Below are 23,933 nucleotides of genomic sequence, written 5' to 3'. Positions count from 1 at the left end.
TGAACACAGCAAAATAGTTCATTACACAAAGCATCATGCCATCATAATGGAATGAAAACATGAAATAAGAAGAAATAAGAATTTAAAGTCATAAGACATGGCCAGATATGGAATTATTAACACATACTAACTACACTACAGCCTCTGAACGAGTGTCAATTTCAGGGTCAGGTTTGGGGATAGTGTTGGGGCCAGGTTGGGGCCAGGTTTGAGCTCAGAGTCAGGGTTAGGTTAGAGGAAAATTTACCTCAAAGAGGACAGGCAATGCAGAGACACATGTTCTCTAATTCTATTGCTCCTAGCAAAACATCTTTATAAAAGTTGTTATGTGAGAGGTAAGAAAACAGCCAAGTCTTAGTAACCTCTAGGTGCTGGGGTTGGGGTTAGGGCAAGGATCAAATGCAAGGCTTAGTAGCTAGGTGCTGGGGTTAGGTTTAAGGTGAAGGCGGGGTTCGAATTAGGGCATGGTTTAAGGTTAAGGTAACAGCTGGTGCAAAGGTTAGGTTCGGGGTTAAGGTTAGGGCCAAGACCTGGTTTTTAACCTCTGTCTAAATGCAATCTTCATGAGTGTTGAGGTCACAGAGAACAACCGAGCAGTACCCTGTCTTCTCCGAACTGTCCGGCAGATGGAGACAGAAGCTCCTATGTGAACTAGCAGTCCACCTGTCTTCTCCAAACTGTCCAGCAGATGGAGACAGAGGCTCCTATCTGAACTAGCAGTCCACCTGTCTTCTCCAAACTGTCCAGCAGATGGAGCCAGAGGCTCCTATATGTCCATGGATTTCTCTAATACTTGTCATTCAGACCTGTGGGATCAATACAACATTTGGAGAAGACAGGGTACTGCTAGTTTGTTCTCTGTGACCTCTACACTCATGAAGATTGCATTTAGACAGACAAAGGAGAAGATTGTGGACTACAGGAAAAAGAGGACTGAGCACGCTCCCATCCTCATCGATGCTGCTACAGTGGAGCAGGTTGAGAGCTTCAAGTTCCTTGGTATCCACATCACCAACAAACTAACATGGTCCAAACACACTAAGACAGTCGTGAAGAGTGCACAACAAAACATATTCCCCCTCAGGACAGTGAAAAGATTTGGCATGGGTCCTCAGATCCTCAAAAGGCTCTACAGCTGCACCATCAAGAGCATCCTGACTGGTTTTATCACTGCATGGTATGCCAACTGCTCGGCCTCCGACCGCAAGGCACTACAGAGGGTAGTGCGAACGGCCCTATACATCACTGGGAAAAGCTTCCTGCCATCCAGGACCTCTATACCAGGCGGTGTCAGAGGAAGGCCCCAAAAATGGTCAAAGGCTCCAGCCATCCTAGTCATAGACTGTTCTCTCTGCTACCTCACAGTAAGCGGTAACGGAGAGCCAAGTCTAGGTCAAAGAGGCTTCTAAACAGCTTCTACCCCTAAGCCATAAGACTCCTGAACACCTAATCAGGGTTGGGGTCAGGGTTAGGGTCAGGGTCGGGTCGGGGTTAGGGTCAAGGATTGAGGTTGCGGTCAGAGCTAGGGTTTGGCTTGGGGTCAGAGTTAGGGTTAGGCTTAGGTTTAGGGTAGGGTTAAGGTCAGGATCAGGTCAGGGTCAGGTCAGGGTTAGGGTCAAGGTCGGGGTTGGGGTTAGGGTTGGGGTCAGAGTTAGGGTTAGGGTCAGGTTAATGGTTAGGGTAAGGGTTAGGGTCAGGACGTGGTGGGGTTTAGGGTGGGGGTTAAGGTTAAGGTTAAGGTTAAGGTTGGAGTTAGTGTCAGGGTAAGGGTCAGGGTTGGGGTTAGGGCCAGGGTTGGGGTTAGGGTTGGGGTTAGGGTCAGTGTACGTACCGTGCCGTTGGGACAGAGACACCCGGGGATACAAGCCAGACTGAGACAGGGTAAGTCCAGATTCTGACAGGTTCTAGAACACTCCAGACCCTCCTCCCCTCCCTCACACCCAACACGCCTCAGAGGGGGGACACAGGTAGCCGCACGGCGCTCTGGACACATAAACACATATAAAGCTCAGGACCTAGAAAGTTATATTGTACGAGAAATTCTACTTTTAAGAATATTACTTTTAACAATATAATAAAATATGTATTACTTTTAACAATATAGTATATATTAATATATAATACTTTTTTAGTTCATGCGGACAGACAGACAGACAGACAGACAGACAGACAGACAGACAGACAGACAGACAGACAGACAAGCACACACACTCACTCAGGTATGCACACGCGACACACACACACAATACCTCTGGAGGGTGGCTGGTTGTCCTGGAAGAACATGTCAGACAGCATAACTCCACTCATCTCAGTAGAGCTGCAGCTCATAGATCCGTTCTCACAGTAACTACACACACACACACACACACACACACACACACACAAACACACATACACACGCACACACACATGTCAGTTTGAGTAAAAGTGTGTTTGAGTGTGTGCTTTATTCTATAGCTAGAGGACTAGAATCAAGTATAATTTCTGTCTTTATCTGTTGTGGTCTAGAACTGTCTTTATCTATTGTGGTCTAGTACTGTCTTTATCTGTTGTGGTCATGTACTGTCTTTATCTGTTGTGGTCTAGTACTGTCTTTATCTGTTGTGGTCTAGTACTGTCTTTATCTGCTGTGGTCTAGTACTGTCTTTATCTGTTGTGGTCTAGAACTGTCTTTATCTGTTGTGGTCTAGTACTGTCTTTATTTGTTGTGGTCTAGTACTGTCTTTATCTGTTGTGGTCGAGTACTGTCTTTATCTGTTGTGGTCTAGTACTGTCTTTATCTGCTGTGGTCTAGTACTGTCTTTATCTGTTGTGGTCTAGTACTGTCTTTATCTGTTGTGGTCTAGTACTGTCTTTATTTGTTGTGGTCTAGTACTGTCTTTATCTGTTGTGGTCTAGTACTGTCTTTATCTGTTGTGGTCTAGTACTGTCTTTATCTGCTGTGGTCTAGTACTGTCTTTATCTGTTGTGGTCTAGTACTGTCTTTATCTGTTGTGGTCTAGTACTGTCTTTATTTGTTGTGGTCTAGTACTGTCTTTATCTGTTGTGGTCGAGTACTGTCTTTATCTGTTATGGTCTTGTACTGTCTGTCTGTCTTTATCTGTTGTGGTCTAGTACTGTCTTTCTGTCTTTATCTGTTGTGGTCTATTACTGTCTTTTTTTGTTGTCGCCTAGTACTGTCTTTATCTGTTGTGGTCTTGTACTGTCTATACCTGTTGTGGTCTTGTACTGTCTGTCTGTCTTTATCTGTTGTGGTCTAGTACTGTCTTTCTGTCTTTATCTGTTGTGGTCTACTACTGTCTTTATCTGTTGTGGTCTAGTACTGTCTTTATCTGTTGTGGCCTAGTACTGTCTATACCTGTTGTGGTCTTGTGCTGTCTGTCTGTCTTTATCTGTTGTGGTATAGTACTGTCTTTCTGTCTTTATCTGTTGTGGTCTAGTACTGTCTTTATCTGTTGTGGTCTAGTACTGTCTTTATCTGTTGTGGTCTAGTATTGTCTTTATCTGTTGTGGTCTAGTACTGTCTTTATCTGTTGTTGTCTAGTACTGTCTTTATCTGTGGTTGTCTAATACTCTCTTTATCTATGTCGCCTAGAACTGTCTTTATCTGTTGTGGTCTAGTACTGTCTATAGCTGTTGTGGTCTTGTACTGTCTGTCTGTCTTCATCTGTTGTGGTCTAGTACTGTCTTTATCTGATGTGGTCTAGTACTGTCTTTCTGTCTTTATGTGTTGTGGTCTAGTACTGTCTTTATCTGTTGTGTTCTAGTACTGTCTTTATCTGTTACGGTCTAGTACTGTCTTTATCTGTTGTGGTCTAGTACAGTCTGTATCTGTTGTGGTCTAGTACTGTCTTTATCTGTTGTGGTCTAGTACTGTCTTTATCTGTTGTGGTCTAGTACTGTCTTTATTTGTGGTGGTCTAGTACTGTCTTTATCTGTTGTGGTCTAGTACTGTCTTTATCTGTTGTGGTCTAGTACTGTCTTTCTGTCTTTATCTGTTGTGGTCTAGTACTGTCTTTATCTGTTGTGGTCTAGTACTGTCTTCATCTGTTGTGGTCTAGTACTGTCTTTGTCTGTTGTGGTCTAGTACTGTCTTTATCTGTTGTGGTCTAGTACTGTCTTTATCTGTTGTGGTCATGTACTGTATTTATCTGTTGTGGTCTAGTACTGTCTTTATCTGTTGTGGTCTAGTACTGTCTTTATCTGCTAAGGTCTATTACTGTCTTTATCTGTTGTGGTCTAGTACTGTCTTTCTGTCTTTATGTGTTGTGGTCTAGTACTGTCTTTATCTGTTGTGGTCGAGTACTGTCTTTATCTGTTATGGTCTTGTACTGTCTTTCTGTCTATATCTGTTGTGGTCTAGTACTGTCTTTCTGTCTTTATCTGTTGTGGTCCATTACTGTCTTTTTTTGTTGTCGCCTAGTACTGTCTTTATCTGTTGTGGCCTAGTACTGTCTATACCTGTTGTGGTCTTGTACTGTCTGTCTGTCTTTATCTGTTGTGTTATAGTACTGTCTTTCTGTCTTTATCTGTTGTGGTCTAGTACTGTCTTTATTTGTTGTGGTCTAGTACTGTCTTTATCTGTTGTGGTCTAGTACTGTCTTTATCTGTTGTGGTCTAGTACTGTCTTTATCTGCTGTGGTCTAGTACTGTCTTTATCTGTTGTGGTCTAGTACTGTCTTTATCTGTTGTGGTCTAGTACTGTCTTTATTTGTTGTGGTCTAGTACTGTCTTTATCTGTTGTGGTCGAGTACTGTCTTTATCTGTTATGTTCTTGTACTGTCTGTCTGTCTTTATCTGTTGTGGTCTAGTACTGTCTTTCTGTCTTTATCTGTTGTGGTCTATTACTGTCTTTTTTTGTTGTCGCCTAGTACTGTCTTTATCTGTTGTGGTCTTGTACTGTCTATACCTGTTGTGGTCTTGTACTGTCTGTCTGTCTTTATCTGTTGTGGTCTAGTACTGTCTTTCTGTCTTTATCTGTTGTGGTCTAGTACTGTCTTTATCTGTTGTGGTCTAGTACTGTCTTTATCTGTTGTGGCCTAGTACTGTCTATACCTGTTGTGGTCTTGTGCTGTCTGTCTGTCTTTATCTGTTGTGGTATAGTACTGTCTTTCTGTCTTTATCTGTTGTGGTCTAGTACTGTCTTTATCTGTTGTGGTCTAGTACTGTCTTTATCTGTTGTGGTCTAGTATTGTCTTTATCTGTTGTGGTCTAGTACTGTCTTTATCTGTTGTTGTCTAGTACTGTCTTTATCTGTGGTTGTCTAATACTCTCTTTATCTATGTCGCCTAGAACTGTCTTTATCTGTTGTGGTCTAGTACTGTCTATAGCTGTTGTGGTCTTGTACTGTCTGTCTGTCTTCATCTGTTGTGGTCTAGTACTGTCTTTATCTGATGTGGTCTAGTACTGTCTTTATCTGTTGTGGTCTAGTACTGTCTTTATTTGTGGTGGTCTAGTACTGTCTTTATCTGTTGTGATCTAGTACTGTCTTTATCTGTTGTGGTCTAGTACTGTCTTTCTGTCTTTATCTGTTGTGGTCTAGTACTGTCTTTATCTGTTGTGGTCTAGTACTGTCTTCATCTGTTGTGGTCTAGTACTGTCTTTGTCTGTTGTGGTCTAGTACTGTCTTTATCTGTTGTGGTCTAGTACTGTCTTTATCTGTTGTGGTCATGTACTGTATTTATCTGTTGTGGTCTAGTACTGTCTTTATCTGTTGTGGTCTAGTACTGTCTTTATCTGCTAAGGTCTATTACTGTCTTTATCTGTTGTGGTCTAGTACTGTCTTTCTGTCTTTATGTGTTGTGGTCTAGTACTGTCTTTATCTGTTGTGTTCTAGTACTGTCTTTATCTGTTGTGGTCTAGTACTGTGTTTATCCGTTGTGGTCTAGTACTGTCTATAGCTGTTGTGGTCTTGTACTGTCTGTCTGTCTTCATCTGTTGTGGTCTAGTACTGTCTTTATCTGATGTGGTCTAGTACTGTCTTTATCTGTTGTGGTCTATTACTGTCTTTATGTGTTGTGGTCTAGTACTGTCTTTATCTGTTGTGTTCTAGTACTGTCTTTATCTGTTATGGTATAGTACTGTCTTTATCTGTTGTGGTCTAGTACAGTCTGTATCTGTTGTGGTCTAGTACTGTCTTTATCTGTTGTGGTCTAGTACTGTCTTTATCTGTTGTGGTCTAGTACTGTCTTTATTTGTTGTGGTCTAGTACTGTCTTTATCTGTTGTGGTCTAGTACTGTCTTTATCTGTTGTGGTCTAGTACTGTCTTTATCTGTTGTTGTCTAGTACTGTCTTTATCTGTTTTGGTCTAGTACTGTCTTATTTGTTGTGGTCTAGTACTGTCTTTATCTGTTGTGGTCGAGTACTGTCTTTATCTGTTATGGTCTTGTACTTTCTTTCTGTCTATATCTGTTGTGGTCTAGTACTGTCTTTCTGTCTTTATCTGTTGTGGTCTAGTACTGTCTTTATCTGATGTGGTCTAGTACTGTCTTTATCTGTTGTGTTCTATTACTGTCTTTATGTGTTGTGGTCTAGTACTGTCTTTATCTGTTGTGTTCTAGTACTGTCTTTATCTGTTATGGTATAGTACTGTCTTTATCTGTTCTGGTCTAGTACAGTCTGTATCTGTTGTGGTCTAGTACTGTCTTTATCTGTTGTGGTCTAGTACTGTCTTTATCTGTTGTGGTCTAGTACTGTCTTTATTTGTTGTGGTCTAGTACTGTCTTTATCTGTTGTGGTCTAGTACTGTCTTTATCTGTTGTGGTCTAGTACTGTCTTTATCTGTTGTGGTCTAGTACTGTCTTTATCTGTTGTGGTCTAGTACTGTCTTTATTTGTTGTGGTCTAGTACTGTCTTTATCTGTTGTGGTCGAGTACTGTCTTTATCTGTTATGGTCTTGTACTGTCTTTCTGTCTATATCTGTTGTGGTCTAGTACTGTCTTTCTGTCTTTATCTGTTGTGGTCCATTACTGTCTTTTTTTGTTGTCGCCTAGTACTGTCTTTATCTGTTGTGGCCTAGTACTGTCTATACCTGTTGTGGTCTTGTACTGTCTGTCTGTCTTTATCTGTTGTGTTATAGTACTGTCTTTCTGTCTTTATCTGTTGTGATCTAGTACTGTCTTTATCTGTTGTGGTCTAGTACTGTCTTTATCTGTTGTGGTCTAGTACTGTCTTTATCTGTTGTGGTCTAGTACTGTCTTTATCTGTTGTTATCTAGTACTGTCTTTATCTGTTGTTGTCTAATACTCTCTTTATCTATGTCGCCTAGAACTGTCTTTATCTGTTGTGGTCTAGTACTGTGTTTATCTGTTGTGGTCTAGTACTGTCTATAGCTGTTGTGGTCTTGTACTGTCTGTCTGTCTTCATCTGTTGTGGTCTAGTACTGTCTTTATCTGATGTGGTCTAGTACTGTCTTTATCTGTTGTGGTCTATTACTGTCTTTATGTGTTGTGGTCTAGTACTGTCTTTATCTGTTGTGTTCTAGTACTGTCTTTATCTGTTATGGTATAGTACTGTCTTTATCTGTTGTGGTCTAGTACAGTCTGTATCTGTTGTGGTCTAGTACTGTCTTTATCTGTTGTGGTCTAGTACCCGTCTTTATCTGCTTTGGTCTAGTACTGTCTTTATTTGTTATGGTCTAGTACTGTCTTTATCTGTTGTGGTCTAGTACTGTCTTTATCTGTTGTGGTCTAGTACTGTCTTTATCTGTTGTGGTCTAGTACTGTCTTTATCTGTTGTGGTCTAGAACTGTCTTTATTTGTTGTGGTCTAGTACTGTCTTTATCTGTTGTGGTCGAGTACTGTCTTTATCTGTTATGGTCTTGTACTGTCTTTCTGTCTTTATCTGTTGTGGTCTAGTACTGTCTTTCTGTCTTTATCTGTTGTGGTCCATTACTGTCTTTTTTTGTTGTCGCCTAGTACTGTCTTTATCTGTTGTGGCCTAGTACTGTCTATACCTGTTGTGGTCTTGTACTGTCTGTCTGTCTTTATCTGTTGTGGTATAGTACTGTCTTTCTGTCTTCATCTGTTGTGATCTAGTACTGTCTTTATCTGTTGTGGTCTAGTACTGTCTTTATCTGTTGTGGTCTAGTACTGTCTTTATCTGTTGTTATCTAGTACTGTCTTTATCTGTTGTTGTCTAATACTCTCTTTATCTATGTCGCCTAGAACTGTCTTTATCTGTTGTGGTCTAGTACTGTGTTTATCTGTTGTGGTCTAGTACTGTCTATAGCTGTTGTGGTCTTGTACTGTCTGTCTGTCTTCATCTGTTGTGGTCTAGTACTGTCTTTATCTGATGTGGTCTAGTACTGTCTTTATCTGTTGTGGTCTATTACTGTCTTTATGTGTTGTGGTCTAGTACAGTCTTTATCTGTTGTGTTCTATTACTGTCTTTATCTGTTGTGGTCTAGTACTGTGTCTATCTGTTGTGGTCTAGTACTGTCTATAGCTGTTGTGGTCTTGTACTGTCTGTCTGTCTTCATCTCTTGTGGTCTAGTACTGTCTTTATCTGATGTGGTCTAGTACTGTCTTTATCTGTTGTGGTCTATTACTGTCTTTATGTGTTGTGGTCTAGTACTGTCTTTATCTGTTGTGTTCTAGTACTGTCTTTATCTGTTATGGTATAGTACTGTCTTTATCTGTTGTGGTCTAGTACAGTCTGTATCTGTTGTGGTCTAGTACTGTCTTTATCTGTTGTGGTCTAGTACTGTCTTTATCTGTTGTGGTCTAGTACTGTCTTTATTTGTTGTGTTCTGGTACTGTCTTTATCTGTTGTGGTCTAGTACTGTCTTTATCTGTTGTGGTCTAGTACTGTCTTTATCTGTTGTGGTCTAGTACTGTCTTTATCTGTTGTGGTCTAGTACTGTCTTTATCTGTTGTGGTCTTGTACTGTCTTTATCTGTTGTGGTCTAGTACTGTCTTTATCTGTTGTGGTCTAGTACTGTCTTTATCTGTTGTGGTCTAGTACTGTCTTTATCTGTTGTGGTCTAGTACTGTCTTTCTGTCTTTATCTGTTGTGGTCTAATACTGTCTTTATCTGTTGTGGTCTAGTACAGTCTGTATCTGTTGTGGTCTAGTACTGCCTTTATCTGTTGTGGTCTAGTACTTTCTTTATCTGTTGTGGTCTAGTACTGTCTTTATCTGTTGTGGTCTAGTACTGTCTTTATCTGTTGTGGTCATGTACTGTCTTTATCTGTTGTGGTCTAGTACTGTCTTTATCTGTTGTGGTCTAGTACTGTCTTTATCTGCTGTGGTCTAGTACTGTCTTTATCTGTTGTGGTCTAGTACTGTCTTTATCTGTTGTGGTCTAGTACTGTCTGTCTGTCTTTATCTGTTGTGGTATAGTACTGTCTTTCTGTCTTTATCTGTTGTGGAATAGTACTGTCTTTATCTGATGTGGTCTAGTACTGTCTTTATCTGTTGTGGTCTATTACTGTCTTTATGTGTTGTGGTCTAGTACTGTCTTTATCTGTTGTGTTCTAGTACTGTCTTTATCTGTTATGGTATAGTACTGTCTTTATCTGTTGTGGTCTAGTACAGTCTGTATCTGTTGTGGTCTAGTACTGTCTTTATCTGTTGTGGTCTAGTACTGTCTTTATCTGTTGTGGTCTAGTACTGTCTTTATTTGTTGTGTTATGGTACTGTCTTTATCTGTTGTGGTCTAGTACTGTCTTTATCTGTTGTGGTCTAGTACTGTCTTTATCTGTTGTGGTCTAGTACTGTCTTTATCTGTTGTGGTCTAGTACTGTCTTTATCTGTTGTGGTCTTGTACTGTCTTTATCTGTTGTGGTCTAGTACTGTCTTTATCTGTTGTGGTCTAGTACTGTCTTTATCTGTTGTGGTCTAGTACTGTCTTTATCTGTTGTGTTCTAGTACTGTCTTTATCTGTTATGGTATAGTACTGTCTTTATCTGTTGTGGTCTAGTACAGTCTGTATCTGTTGTGGTCTAGTACTGTCTTTATCTGTTGTGGTCTAGTACTGTCTTTATCTGTTGTGGTCTAGTACTGTCTTTATTTGTTGTGTTATGGTACTGTCTTTATCTGTTGTGGTCTAGTACTGTCTTTATCTGTTGTGGTCTAGTACTGTCTTTATCTGTTGTGGTCTAGTACTGTCTTTATCTGTTGTGGTCTAGTACTGTCTTTATCTGTTGTGGTCTTGTACTGTCTTTATCTGTTGTGGTCTAGTACTGTCTTTATCTGTTGTGGTCTAGTACTGTCTTTATCTGTTGTGGTCTAGTACTGTCTTTATCTGTTGTGGTCTAATACTGTCTTTATCTGTTGTGATCTAGTACAGTCTGTATCTGTTGTGGTCTAGTACTGTCTTTATCTGTTGTGGTCTAGTACTTTCTTTATCTGTTGTGGTCTAGTACTGTCTTTATCTGTTGTGGTCTAGTACTGTCTTTATCTGTTGTGGTCATGTACTGTCTTTATCTGTTGTGGTCTAGTACTGTCTTTATCTGTTGTGGTCTAGTACTGTCTTTATCTGTTGTGGTCTAGTACTGTCTTTATCTGTTGTGGTCTAGTACTGTCTTTATCTGTTGTGTTCTAGTACTGTCTTTATCTGTTATGGTATAGTACTGTCTTTATCTGTTGTGGTCTAGTACAGTCTGTATCTGTTGTGGTCTAGTACTGTCTTTATCTGTTGTGGTCTAGTACTGTCTTTATCTGTTGTGGTCTAGTACTGTCTTTATTTGTTGTGTTATGGTACTGTCTTTATCTGTTGTGGTCTAGTACTGTCTTTATCTGTTGTGGTCTAGTACTGTCTTTATCTGTTGTGGTCTAGTACTGTCTTTATCTGTTGTGGTCTAGTACTGTCTTTATCTGTTGTGGTCTTGTACTGTCTTTATCTGTTGTGGTCTAGTACTGTCTTTATCTGTTGTGGTCTAGTACTGTCTTTATCTGTTGTGGTCTAGTACTGTCTTTATCTGTTGTGGTCTAATACTGTCTTTATCTGTTGTGATCTAGTACAGTCTGTATCTGTTGTGGTCTAGTACTGTCTTTATCTGTTGTGGTCTAGTACTTTCTTTATCTGTTGTGGTCTAGTACTGTCTTTATCTGTTGTGGTCTAGTACTGTCTTTATCTGTTGTGGTCATGTACTGTCTTTATCTGTTGTGGTCTAGTACTGTCTTTATCTGTTGTGGTCTAGTACTGTCTTTATCTGCTGTGGTCTAGTACTGTCTTTATCTGTTGTGGTCTAGTACTGTCTGTCTGTCTTTATCTGTTGTGGTATAGTACTGTCTTTCTGTCTTTATCTGTTGTGGTCTAGTACTGTCTTTATCTGTTGTGGTCTAGTACTGTCTTTATCTGTTGTGGTCTAGTACTGTCTTTATCTGATGTGTTCTAGTACTGTCTGTCTGTCTTTATCTGTTGTGGTATAGTACTGTCTTTCTGTCTTTATCTGTTGTGATCTAGTACTGTCTTTATCTGTTGTGGTCTAGTACTGTCTTTATCTGTTGTGGTCTAGTACTGTCTTTATCTGTTGTGGTCTAGTACTGTCTTTATCTGTTGTTATCTGGTACTGTCTTTATCTGTTGTTGTCTAATACTCTCTTTATCTATGTCGCCTAGAACTGTCTTTATCTGTTGTGGTCTAGTACTGTGTTTATCTGTTGTGGTCTAGTACTGTCTATAGCTGTTGTGGTCTTGTACTGTCTGTCTGTCTTCATCTGCTGTGGTCTAGTACTGTCTTTATCTGATGTGGTCTAGTACTGTCTTTATCTGTTGTGGTCTATTACTGTCTTTATGTGTTGTGGTCTAGTACTGTCTTTATCTGTTGTGTTCTAGTACTGTGTTTATCTGTTATGGTATAATACTGTCTTTATCTGTTGTGGTCTAGTACAGTCTGTATCTGTTGTGGTCTAGTACTGTCTTTATCTGTTGTGGTCTAGTACTGTCTTTATCTGTTGTGGTCTAGTACTGTCTTTATTTGTTGTGGTCTAGTACTGCCTTTATCTGTTGTGGTCTAGTACTGTCTTTATCTGTTGTGGTCTAGTACTGTCTTTATCTGTTGTGGTCTAGTACTGTCTTTATCTGTTGTGGTCTAGTACTGTCTTTATCTGTTGTGGTCTAGTACTGTCTTTATCTGTTGTGTTCTAGTACTGTCTTTATCTGTTGTGGTCTAGTACTGTCTTTATCTGCTGTGGTCTAGTACTGTCTTTATCTGTTGTGTTCTAGTACTGTCTTTATCTGTTGTGGTCTAGTACTGTCTTTATCTGTTATGGTATAGTACTGTCTTTATCTGTTGTGGTCTAGTACAGTCTTTCTGTCTTTATCTGTTGTGGTCCATTACTGTCTTTTTTTGTTGTCGCCTAGTACTGTCTTTATCTGTTGTGGCCTAGTACTGTCTATACCTGTTGTGGTCTTGTACTGTCTGTCTGTCTTTATCTGTTGTGGTATAGTACTGTCTTTCTGTCTTTATCTGTTGTGGTCTAGTACTGTCTTTATCTGTTGTGGTCTAGTACTGTCTTTATCTGTTGTGGTCTAGTACTGTCTTTATCTGTTGTTATCTAGTACTGTCTTTATCTGTTGTGGTCGAGTACTGTCTTTATCTGTTATGGTCTTGTACTGTCTTTCTGTCTTTATCTGTTGTTGTCTAATACTCTCTTTATCTATGTCGCCTAGAACTGTCTTTATCTGTTGTGGTCTAGTACTGTGTTTATCTGTTGTGGTCTTGTACTGTCTGTCTGTCTTCATCTGTTGTGGTCTAGTACTGTCTTTATCTGATGTGGTCTAGTACCGTCTTTATCTGTTGTGGTCTATTACTGTCTTTATGTGTTGTGGTCTAGTACTGTCTTTATCTGTTGTGGTCTAGTACTGTGTTTATCTGTTGTGGTCTAGTACTGTCTATAGCTGTTGTGGTCTTGTACTGTCTTTATCTGTTGTGGTCTAGTACTGTCTTTATCTGTTGTGTTCTAGTACTGTCTTTATCTGTTGTGGTCTAGTACTGTCTTTATCTGCTGTGGTCTAGTACTGTCTTTATCTGTTGTGGTCTAGTACTGTGTTTATCTGTTGTGGTCTAGTACTGTCTATAGCTGTTGTGGTCTTGTACTGTCTGTCTGTCTTCATCTGTTGTGGTCTAGTACAGTCTGTATCTGTTGTGGTCTAGTACTGTCTTTATCTGTTGTGGTCTAGTACTGTCTTTATCTGTTGTGGTCTAGTACTGTCTTTATCTGTTGTGGTCTAGTACTGTCTTTATCTGTTGTGTTCTAGTACTGTCTTTATCTGTTGTGGTCTAGTACTGTCTTTATCTGCTGTGGTCTAGTACTGTCTTTATCTGTTGTGTTCTAGTACTGTCTTTATCTGTTGTGGTCTAGTACTGTCTTTATCTGTTATGGTATAGTACTGTCTTTATCTGTTGTGGTCTAGTACAGTCTTTCTGTCTTTATCTGTTGTGGTCCATTACTGTCTTTTTTTGTTGTCGCCTAGTACTGTCTTTATCTGTTGTGGCCTAGTACTGTCTATACCTGTTGTGGTCTTGTACTGTCTGTCTGTCTTTATCTGTTGTGGTATAGTACTGTCTTTCTGTCTTTATCTGTTGTGGTCTAGTACTGTCTTTATCTGTTGTTATCTAGTACTGTCTTTATCTGTTGTGGTCGAGTACTGTCTTTATCTGTTATGGTCTTGTACTGTCTTTCTGTCTTTATCTGTTGTTGTCTAATACTCTCTTTATCTATGTCGCCTAGAACTGTCTTTATCTGTTGTGGTCTAGTACTGTGTTTATCTGTTGTGGTCTTGTACTGTCTGTCTGTCTTCATCTGTTGTGGTCTAGTACTGTCTTTATCTGATGTGGTCTAGTACCGTCTTTATCTGTTGTGGTCTATTACTGTCTTTATGTGTTGTGGTCTAGTACTGTCTTTATCTGTTGTGGTCTAGTACTGTGTTTATCTGTTGTGGTCTAGTACTGTCTTTATCTGTTGTGTTCTAGTACTGTCTTTATCTGCTGTGGTCTAGTACTGTCTTTATCTGTTGTGGTCTAGTACTGTGTTTATCTGTTGTGGTCTAGTACTGTCTATAGCTGTTGTGGTCTTGTACTGTCTGTCTGTCTTCATCTGTTGTGGTCTAGTACAGTCTGTATCTGTTGTGGTCTAGTACTGTCTTTATCTGTTGTGGTCTAGTACTTTCTTTATCTGTTGTGGTCTAGTACTGTCTTTATCTGTTGTGGTCTAGTACTGTCTTTATCTGTTGTGGTCATGTACTGTCTTTATCTGTTGTGGTCTAGTACTGTCTTTATCTGTTGTGGTCTAGTAAAGTCTTTATCTGTTGTGGTCTAGTACTGTCTTTATCTGTTGTGTTCTAGTACTGTCTTTATCTGTTGTGGTCTAGTACTGTCTTTATCTGCTGTGGTCTAGTACTGTCTTTATCTGTTGTGTTCTAGTACTGTCTTTATCTGTTGTGGTCTAGTACTGTCTTTATCTGTTATGGTATAGTACTGTCTTTATCTGTTGTGGTCTAGTACAGTCTCTCTGTCTTTATCTGTTGTGGTCCATTACTGTCTTTTTTTGTTGTCGCCTAGTACTGTCTTTATCTGTTGTGGCCTAGTACTGTCTATACCTGTTGTGGTCTTGTACTGTCTGTCTGTCTTTATCTGTTGTGGTATAGTACTGTCTTTCTGTCTTTATCTGTTGTGGTCTAGTACTGTCTTTATCTGTTGTGGTCTAGTACTGTCTTTATCTGTTGTGGTCTAGTACTGTCTTTATCTGTTGTTATCTAATACTGTCTTTATCTGTTGTGGTCGAGTACTGTCTTTATCTGTTATGGTCTTGTACTGTCTTTCTGTCTTTATCTGTTGTTGTCTAATACTCTCTTTATCTATGTCGCCTAGAACTGTCTTTATCTGTTGTGGTCTAGTACTGTGTTTATCTGTTGTGGTCTAGTACTGTCTATAGCTGTTGTGGTCTTGTACTGTCTGTCTGTCTTCATCTGTTGTGGTCTAGTACTGTCTTTATCTGATGTGGTCTAGTACTGTCTTTATCTGTTGTGGTCTAGTACTGTCTTTATCTGTTGTTATCTAATACTGTCTTTATCTGTTGTGTTCTAGTACTGTCTTTATCTGTTGTGGTCTAGTACTGTCTTTATCTGCTGTGGTCTAGTACTGTCTTTATCTGTTGTGTTCTAGTACTGTCTTTATCTGTTGTGGTCTAGTACTGTCTTTATCTGTTATGGTATAGTACTGTCTTTATCTGTTGTGGTCTAGTACAGTCTCTCTGTCTTTATCTGTTGTGGTCCATTACTGTCTTTTTTTGTTGTCGCCTAGTACTGTCTTTATCTGTTGTGGCCTAGTACTGTCTTTATCTGTTATGGTCTTGTACTGTCTTTCTGTCTTTATCTGTTGTTGTCTAATACTCTCTTTATCTATGTCGCCTAGAACTGTCTTTATCTGTTGTGGTCTAGTACTGTGTTTATCTGTTGTGGTCTAGTACTGTCTTTATCTGTTGTGGTCTAGTACTGTCTTTATTTGTTGTGGTCTAGTACTGTCTTTATCTGTTGTGGTCGAGTACTGTCTTTAGCTGTTATGGTCTTGTACTGTCTGTCTGTCTTCATCTGTTGTGGTCTAGTACAGTCTGTATCTGTTGTGGTCTAGTACTGTCTTTATCTGTTGTGGTCTAGTACTTTCTTTATCTGTTGTGGTATAGTACTGTCTTTCTGTCTTTATCTGTTGTGGTCTAGTACTGTCTTTATCTGTTGTGGTCTAGTACTGTCTTTATCTGTTGTGTTCTAGTACTGTCTTTATCTGTTGTGGTCTAGTACTGTCTTTATCTGTTATGGTATAGTACTGTCTTTATCTGTTGTGGTCTAGTACAGTCTCTCTGTCTTTATCTGTTGTGGTCCATTACTGTCTTTTTTTGTTGTCGCCTAGTACTGTCTTTATCTGTTGTGGCCTAGTACTGTCTATACCTGTTGTGGTCTTGTACTGTCTGTCTGTCTTTATCTGTTGTGGTATAGTACTGTCTTTCTGTCTTTATCTGTTGTGGTCTAGTACTGTCTTTATCTGTTGTGGTCTAGTACTGTCTTTATCTGTTGTGGTCTAGTACTGTCTTTATCTGTTGTTATCTAATACTGTCTTTATCTGTTGTGGTCGAGTACTGTCTTTATCTGTTATGGTCTTGTACTGTCTTTCTGTCTTTATCTGTTGTTGTCTAATACTCTCTTTATCTATGTCGCCTAGAACTGTCTTTATCTGTTGTGGTCTAGTACTGTGTTTATCTGTTGTGGTCTAGTACTGTCTATAGCTGTTGTGGTCTTGTACTGTCTGTCTGTCTTCATCTGTTGTGGTCTAGTACTGTCTTTATCTGATGTGGTCTAGTACTGTCTTTATCTGTTGTGGTCTAGTACTGTCTTTATCTGTTGTTATCTAATACTGTCTTTATCTGTTGTGTTCTAGTACTGTCTTTATCTGTTGTGGTCTAGTACTGTCTTTATCTGCTGTGGTCTAGTACTGTCTTTATCTGTTGTGTTCTAGTACTGTCTTTATCTGTTGTGGTCTAGTACTGTCTTTATCTGTTATGGTATAGTACTGTCTTTATCTGTTGTGGTCTAGTACAGTCTCTCTGTCTTTATCTGTTGTGGTCCATTACTGTCTTTTTTTGTTGTCGCCTAGTACTGTCTTTATCTGTTGTGGCCTAGTACTGTCTTTATCTGTTATGGTCTTGTACTGTCTTTCTGTCTTTATCTGTTGTTGTCTAATACTCTCTTTATCTATGTCGCCTAGAACTGTCTTTATCTGTTGTGGTCTAGTACTGTGTTTATCTGTTGTGGTCTAGTACTGTCTTTATCTGTTGTGGTCTAGTACTGTCTTTATTTGTTGTGGTCTAGTACTGTCTTTATCTGTTGTGGTCGAGTACTGTCTTTAGCTGTTATGGTCTTGTACTGTCTGTCTGTCTTCATCTGTTGTGGTCTAGTACAGTCTGTATCTGTTGTGGTCTAGTACTGTCTTTATCTGTTGTGGTCTAGTACTTTCTTTATCTGTTGTGGTATAGTACTGTCTTTCTGTCTTTATCTGTTGTGGTCTAGTACTGTCTTTATCTGTTGTGGTCTAGTACTGTCTTTATCTGTTGTGGTCTAGTACTGTCTTTATCTGTTGTTATCTAGTACTGTCTTTATCTGTTGTGGTCGAGTACTGTCTTTATCTGTTATGGTCTTGTACTGTCTTTCTGTCTTTATCTGTTGTTGTCTAATACTCTCTTTATCTATGTCGCCTAGAACTGTCTTTATCTGTTGTGGTCTAGTACTGTGTTTATCTGTTGTGGTCTAGTACTGTCTTTATCTGTTGTGGTCTAGTACTGTCTTTATTTGTTGTGGTCTAGTACTGTCTTTATCTGTTGTGGTCGAGTACTGTCTTTATCTGTTATGGTCTTGTACTGTCTTTCTGTCTTTATCTGTTGTGGTCTAGTACTGTCTTTCTGTCTTTCTCTGTTGTGGTCCATTACTGTCTTTTTTTGTTGTCGCCTAGTACTGTCTTTATCTGTTGTGGCCTAGTACTGTCTATACCTGTTGTGGTCTTGTACTGTCTGTCTGTCTTCATCTGTTGTGGTCTAGTACTGTCTTTATCTGATGTGGTCTAGTACTGTCTTTATCTGTTGTGGTCTATTACTGTCTTTATGTGTTGTGGTCTAGTACTGTCTTTATCTGTTGTGTTCTAGTACTGTCTTTATCTGTTGTGGTCTAGTACTGTGTTTATCTGTTGTGGTCTAGTACTGTCTATAGCTGTTGTGGTCTTGTACTGTCTGTCTGTCTTCATCTGTTGTGGTCTAGTACTGTCTTTATCTGATGTGGTCTAGTACTGTCTTTATCTGTTGTGGTCTATTACTGTCTTTATGTGTTGTGGTCTAGTACTGTCTTTATCTGTTGTGTTCTAGTACTGTCTTTATCTGTTATGGTATAGTACTGTCTTTATCTGTTGTGGTCTAGTACAGTCTGTATCTGTTGTGGTCTAGTACTGTCTTTATCTGTTGTGGTCTAGTACTGTCTTTATCTGTTGTGGTCTAGTACTGTCTTTATTTGTTGTGGTCTAGTACTGTCTTTATCTGTTGTGGTCTAGTACTGTCTTTATCTGTTGTGGTCTAGTACTGTCTTTATCTGTTGTGGTCTAGTACTGTCATTATCTGTTGTGGTCTAGTACTGTCTTTATTTGTTGTGGTCTAGTACTGTCTTTATCTGTTGTGGTCGAGTACTGTCTTTATCTGTTATGGTCTTGTACTGTCTTTCTGTCTTTATCTGTTGTGGTCTAGTACTGTCTTTCTGTCTTTATCTGTTGTGGTCCATTACTGTCTTTTTTTGTTGTCGCCTAGTACTGTCTTTATCTGTTGTGGCCTAGTACTGTCTATACCTGTTGTGGTCTTGTACTGTCTGTCTGTCTGTCTTTATCTGTTGTGGTATAGTACTGTCTTTCTGTCTTTATCTGTTGTGATCTAGTACTGTCTTTATCTGTTGTGGTCTAGTACTGTCTTTATCTGTTGTGGTCTAGTACTGTCTTTATCTGTTGTGGTCTAGTACTGTCTTTATCTGTTGTTATCTAGTACTGTCTTTATCTGTTGTTGTCTAATACTCTCTTTATCTATGTCGCCTAGAACTGTCTTTATCTGTTGTGGTCTAATACTGTGTTTATCTGTTGTGGTCTAGTACTGTCTATAGCTGTTGTGGTCTTGTACTGTCTGTCTGTCTGCATCTGTTGTGGTCTAGTACTGTCTTTATCTGATGTGGTCTAGTACTGTCTTTATCTGTTGTGGTCTATTACTGTCTTTATGTGTTGTGGTCTAGTACTGTCTTTATCTGTTGTGTTCTAGTACTGTCTTTATCTGTTATGGTATAGTACTGTCTTTATCTGTTGTGGTCTAGTACAGTCTGTATCTGTTGTGGTCTAGTACTGTCTTTATCTGTTGTGGTCTAGTACTGTCTTTATCTGTTGTGGTCTAGTACTGTCTTTATTTGTTGTGGTCTAGTACTGTCTTTTTCTGTTGTGGTCTAGTACTGTCTTTATCTGTTGTGGTCTAGTACTGTCTTTATCTGTTGTGGTCTAGTACTGTCTTTATCTGTTGTGGTCTAGTACTGTCTTTATCTGTTGTGGTCTAGTACTGTCTTTATCTGTTGTGGTCTAGTACTGTCTTTATCTGTTGTGGTCTAGTACTGTCTTTATCTGTTGTGGTCTAGTACTGTCTTTATCTGTTGTGGTCTAGTACTGTCTTTATCTGTTGTGTTCTAGTACTGTCTTTATCTGTTGTGGTCTTGTACTGTCTTTATCTGCTGTGGTCTAGTACTGTCTTTATCTGTTGTGGTCTAGTACTGTCTTTATCTGTTGTGGTCTAGTACTGTCTTTATCTGTTGTGGTCTAGTACTGTCTTTATCTGCTGTGGTCTAGTACTGTCTGTATCTGTTGTGGTCTAGTACTGTCTTTATCTGTTGTGGTCTAGTACTGTCTGTCTGTCTTTATCTGTTGTGGTATAGTACTGTCTTTCTGTCTTTATCTGTTGTGGTCTAGTACTGTCTTTATCTGTTGTGGTCTAGTACTGTCTTTATCTGTTGTGGTCTAGTACTGTCTTTATCTGTTGTGTTCTAGTACTGTCTGTCTGTCTTTATCTGTTGTGTTATAGTACTGTCTTTCTGTCTTTATCTGATGTGATCTAGTACTGTCTTTATCTGTTGTGGTCTAGTACTGTCTTTATCTGTTGTGGTCTAGTACTGTCTTTATCTGTTGTGGTCTAGTACTGTCTTTATCTGTTGTTATCTAGTACTGTCTTTATCTGTTGTTGTCTAATACTCTCTTTATCTATGTCGCCTAGAACTGTCTTTATCTGTTGTGGTCTAGTACTGTGTTTATCTGTTGTGGTCTAGTACTGTCTATAGCTGTTGTGGTCTTGTACTGTCTGTCTGTCTTCATCTGTTGTGGTCTAGTACTGTCTTTATCTGATGTGGTCTAGTGCTGTCTTTATCTGTTGTGGTCTATTACTGTCTTTTTGTGTTGTGGTCTAGTACTGTCTTTATCTGTTGTGTTCTAGTACTGTGTTTATCTGTTATGGTATAGTACTGTCTTTATCTGTTGTGGTCTAGTACAGTCTGTATCTGTTGTGGTCTAGTACTGTTATCTGTTGTGGTCTAGTACTGTCTTTATCTGTTGTGGTCTAGTACTGTCTTTATTTGTTGTGGTCTAGTACTGTCTTTATCTGTTGTGGTCTAGTACTGTCTTTATCTGTTGTGGTCTAGTACTGTCTTTATCTGTTGTGGTCTAGTACTGTCTTTATCTGTTGTGGTCTAGTACTGTCTTTATCTGTTGTGGTCTAGTACTGTCTTTATCTGTTGTGGTCTAGTAGTGTCTTTATCTGTTGTGGTCTAGTACTGTCTTTATCTGTTGTGGTCTAGTACTGTCTTTATCTGTTGTGTTCTAGTACTGTCTTTATCTGTTGTGGTCTAGTACTGTCTTTATCTGCTGTGGTCTAGTACTGTCTTTATCTGTTGTGGTCTAGTACTGTCTTTCTCTGTTGTGGTCTAGTACTGTCTGTCTGTCTTTATCTGTTGTGGTATAGTACTGTCTTTCTGTCTTTATCTGTTGTGGTCTAGTACTGTCTTTATCTGTTGTGGTCTAGTACTGTCTTTATCTGTTGTGGTCTAGTACTGTCTTTATCTGCTGTGGTCTAGTACTGTCTGTATCTGTTGTGGTCTAGTACTGTCTTTATCTGTTGTGGTCTAGTACTGTCTGTCTGTCTTTATCTGTTGTGGTATAGTACTGTCTTTCTGTCTTTATCTGTTGTGGTCTAGTACTGTCTTTATCTGTTGTGGTCTAGTACTGTCTTTATCTGTTGTGGTCTAGTACTGTCTTTATCTGTTGTGTTCTAGTACTGTCTGTCTGTCTTTATCTGTTGTGTTATAGTACTGTCTTTCTGTCTTTATCTGTTGTGATCTAGTACTGTCTTTATCTGTTGTGGTCTAGTACTGTCTTTATCTGTTGTGGTCTAGTACTGTCTTTATCTGTTGTGGTCTAGTACTGTCTTTATCTGTTGTTATCTAGTACTGTCTTTATCTGTTGTTGTCTAATACTCTCTTTATCTATGTCGCCTAGAACTGTCTTTATCTGTTGTGGTCTAGTACTGTGTTTATCTGTTGTGGTCTAGTACTGTCTATAGCTGTTGTGGTCTTGTACTGTCTGTCTGTCTTCATCTGTTGTGGTCTAGTACTGTCTTTATCTGATGTGGTCTAGTACTGTCTTTATCTGTTGTGGTCTATTACTGTCTTTTTGTGTTGTGGTCTAGTACTGTCTTTATCTGTTGTGTTCTAGTACTGTGTTTATCTGTTATGGTATAGTACTGTCTTTATCTGTTGTGGTCTAGTACAGTCTGTATCTGTTGTGGTCTAGTACTGTTATCTGTTGTGGTCTAGTACTGTCTTTATCTGTTGTGGTCTAGTACTGTCTTTATCTGTTGTGGTCTAGTACTGTCTTTATCTGTTGTGGTCTAGTAGTGTCTTTATCTGTTGTGGTCTAGTACTGTCTTTATCTGTTGTGGTCTAGTACTGTCTTTATCTGTTGTGTTCTAGTACTGTCTTTATCTGTTGTGGTCTAGTACTGTCTTTATCTGCTGTGGTCTAGTACTGTCTTTATCTGTTGTGGTCTAGTACTGTCTTTCTCTGTTGTGGTCTAGTACTGTCTGTCTGTCTTTATCTGTTGTGGTATAGTACTGTCTTTCTGTCTTTATCTGTTGTGGTCTAGTACTGTCTTTATCTGTTGTGGTCTAGTACTGTCTTTATCTGTTGTGGTCTAGTACTGTCTTTATCTGCTGTGGTCTAGTACTGTCTGTATCTGTTGTGGTCTAGTACTGTCTTTATCTGTTGTGGTCTAGTACTGTCTGTCTGTCTTTATCTGTTGTGGTATAGTACTGTCTTTCTGTCTTTATCTGTTGTGGTCTAGTACTGTCTTTATCTGTTGTGGTCTAGTACTGTCTTTATCTGTTGTGGTCTAGTACTGTCTTTATCTGTTGTGTTCTAGTACTGTCTGTCTGTCTTTATCTGTTGTGTTATAGTACTGTCTTTCTGTCTTTATCTGTTGTGATCTAGTACTGTCTTTATCTGTTGTGGTCTAGTACTGTCTTTATCTGTTGTGGTCTAGTACTGTCTTTATCTGTTGTGGTCTAGTACTGTCTTTATCTGTTGTTATCTAGTACTGTCTTTATCTGTTGTTGTCTAATACTCTCTTTGTCTATGTCGCCTAGAACTGTCTTTATCTGTTGTGGTCTAGTACTGTGTTTATCTGTTGTGGTCTAGTACTGTCTATAGCTGTTGTGGTCTTGTACTGTCTGTCTGTCTTTATCTGTTGTGGTCTAGTACTGTCTTTCTGTCTTTCTCTGTTGTGGTCCATTACTGTCTTTTTTTGTTGTCGCCTAGTACTGTCTTTATCTGTTGTGGCCTAGTACTGTCTATACCTGTTGTGGTCTTGTACTGTCTGTCTGTCTTCATCTGTTGTGGTCTAGTACTGTCTTTATCTGATGTGGTCTAGTACTGTCTTTATCTGTTGTGGTCTATTACTGTCTTTTTGTGTTGTGGTCTAGTACTGTCTTTATCTGTTGTGTTCTAGTACTGTGTTTATCTGTTATGGTATAGTACTGTCTTTATCTGTTGTGGTCTAGTACAGTCTGTATCTGTTGTGGTCTAGTACTGTTATCTGTTGTGGTCTAGTACTGTCTTTATCTGTTGTGGTCTAGTACTGTCTTTATTTGTTGTGGTCTAGTACTGTCTTTATCTGTTGTGGTCTAGTACTGTCTTTATCTGTTGTGGTCTAGTACTGTCTTTATCTGTTGTGGTCTAGTACTGTCTTTATCTGTTGTGGTCTAGTACTGTCTTTATCTGTTGTGGTCTAGTACTGTCTTTATCTGTTGTGGTCTAGTACTGTCTTTATCTGTTGTGGTCTAGTACTGTCTTTATCTGTTGTGGTCTAGTACTGTCTTTATCTGTTGTGTTCTAGTACTGTCTTTATCTGTTGTGGTCTAGTACTGTCTTTATCTGCTGTGGTCTAGTACTGTCTTTATCTGTTGTGGTCTAGTACTGTCTTTCTCTGTTGTGGTCTAGTACTGTCTGTCTGTCTTTATCTGTTGTGGTATAGTACTGTCTTTCTGTCTTTATCTGTTGTGGTCTAGTACTGTCTTTATCTGTTCTGGTCTAGTACTGTCTTTATCTGTTGTGGTCTAGTACTGTCTTTATCTGTTGTGTTCTAGTACTGTCTTTATCTGTTGTGGTCTAGTACTGTCTTTATCTGCTGTGGTCTAGTACTGTCTTTATCTGTTGTGGTCTAGTACTGTCTTTATCTGTTGTGGTCTAGTACTGTCTTTCTGTCTTTATCTGCTGTGGTCTAATACTGTGTTTATCTGTTGTGGTCTAGTACAGTCTTTATCTGTTGTGGTCTAGTACAGTCTGTATCTGTTGTGGTCTAGTACTGTCTTTATCTGTTGTGGTCTAGTACTGTCTTTATCTGTTGTGGTCTAGTACTGTCTTTATTTGTTGTGGTCTAGTACTGTCTTTATCTGTTGTGGTCTAGTACTGTCTTTATCTGTTGTGGTCTAGTACTGTCTTTATCTGTTGTGGTCTAGTACTGTCTTTATCTGTTGTGGTCTAGTACTGTCTTTATTTGTTGTGGTCTAGTACTGTCTTTATCTGTTGTGTTGAGTACTGTCTTTATCTGTTATGGTCTTGTACTGTCTTTCTGTCTTTATCTGTTGTGGTCTAGTACTGTCTTTCTGTCTTTATCTGTTGTGGTACATTACTGTCTTTTTTTGTTGTCGCCTAGTACTGTCTTTATCTGTTGTGGCCTAGTACTGTCTATACCTGTTGTGGTCTTGTACTGTCTGTTTGTCTTCATTTGTTGTGGTCTAGTACTGTCTTTATCTGATGTGGTCTAGTACTGTCTTTATCTGTTGTGGTCTATTACTGTCTTTATGTGTTGTGGTCTAGTACTGTCTTTA

The 23,933-nt window shown here is 39.1% G+C and overlaps 1 protein-coding gene across 2 annotated transcripts in view; it reads right to left on the bottom strand.

Annotated features, from left to right (window-relative positions):
* Positions 1-23,933, bottom strand: part of vwf (von Willebrand factor) — a 190,155-nt gene that overhangs the window by 125,297 nt on the left and 40,925 nt on the right. For both annotated transcript variants that reach the window (XM_036973629.2, XM_090217524.1), the window contains exons 17-18: positions 2,250-2,347; positions 1,832-1,983 (exon numbers count right to left, since the gene is read on the bottom strand). In XM_036973629.2, the coding sequence (XP_036829524.2) occupies positions 1,832-1,983; positions 2,250-2,347 (250 nt within the window). The remainder of the gene's footprint in view (positions 1-1,831; positions 1,984-2,249; positions 2,348-23,933) is intronic.

This window comes from Oncorhynchus mykiss, chromosome 2 (genome assembly GCF_057628025.1).
Source record: "Oncorhynchus mykiss isolate SJ-2025 chromosome 2, ASM5762802v1, whole genome shotgun sequence".
Lineage (NCBI taxonomy): Eukaryota > Metazoa > Chordata > Actinopteri > Salmoniformes > Salmonidae > Oncorhynchus > Oncorhynchus mykiss.
This window is presented reverse-complemented; position numbering and strand designations above follow the sequence as displayed.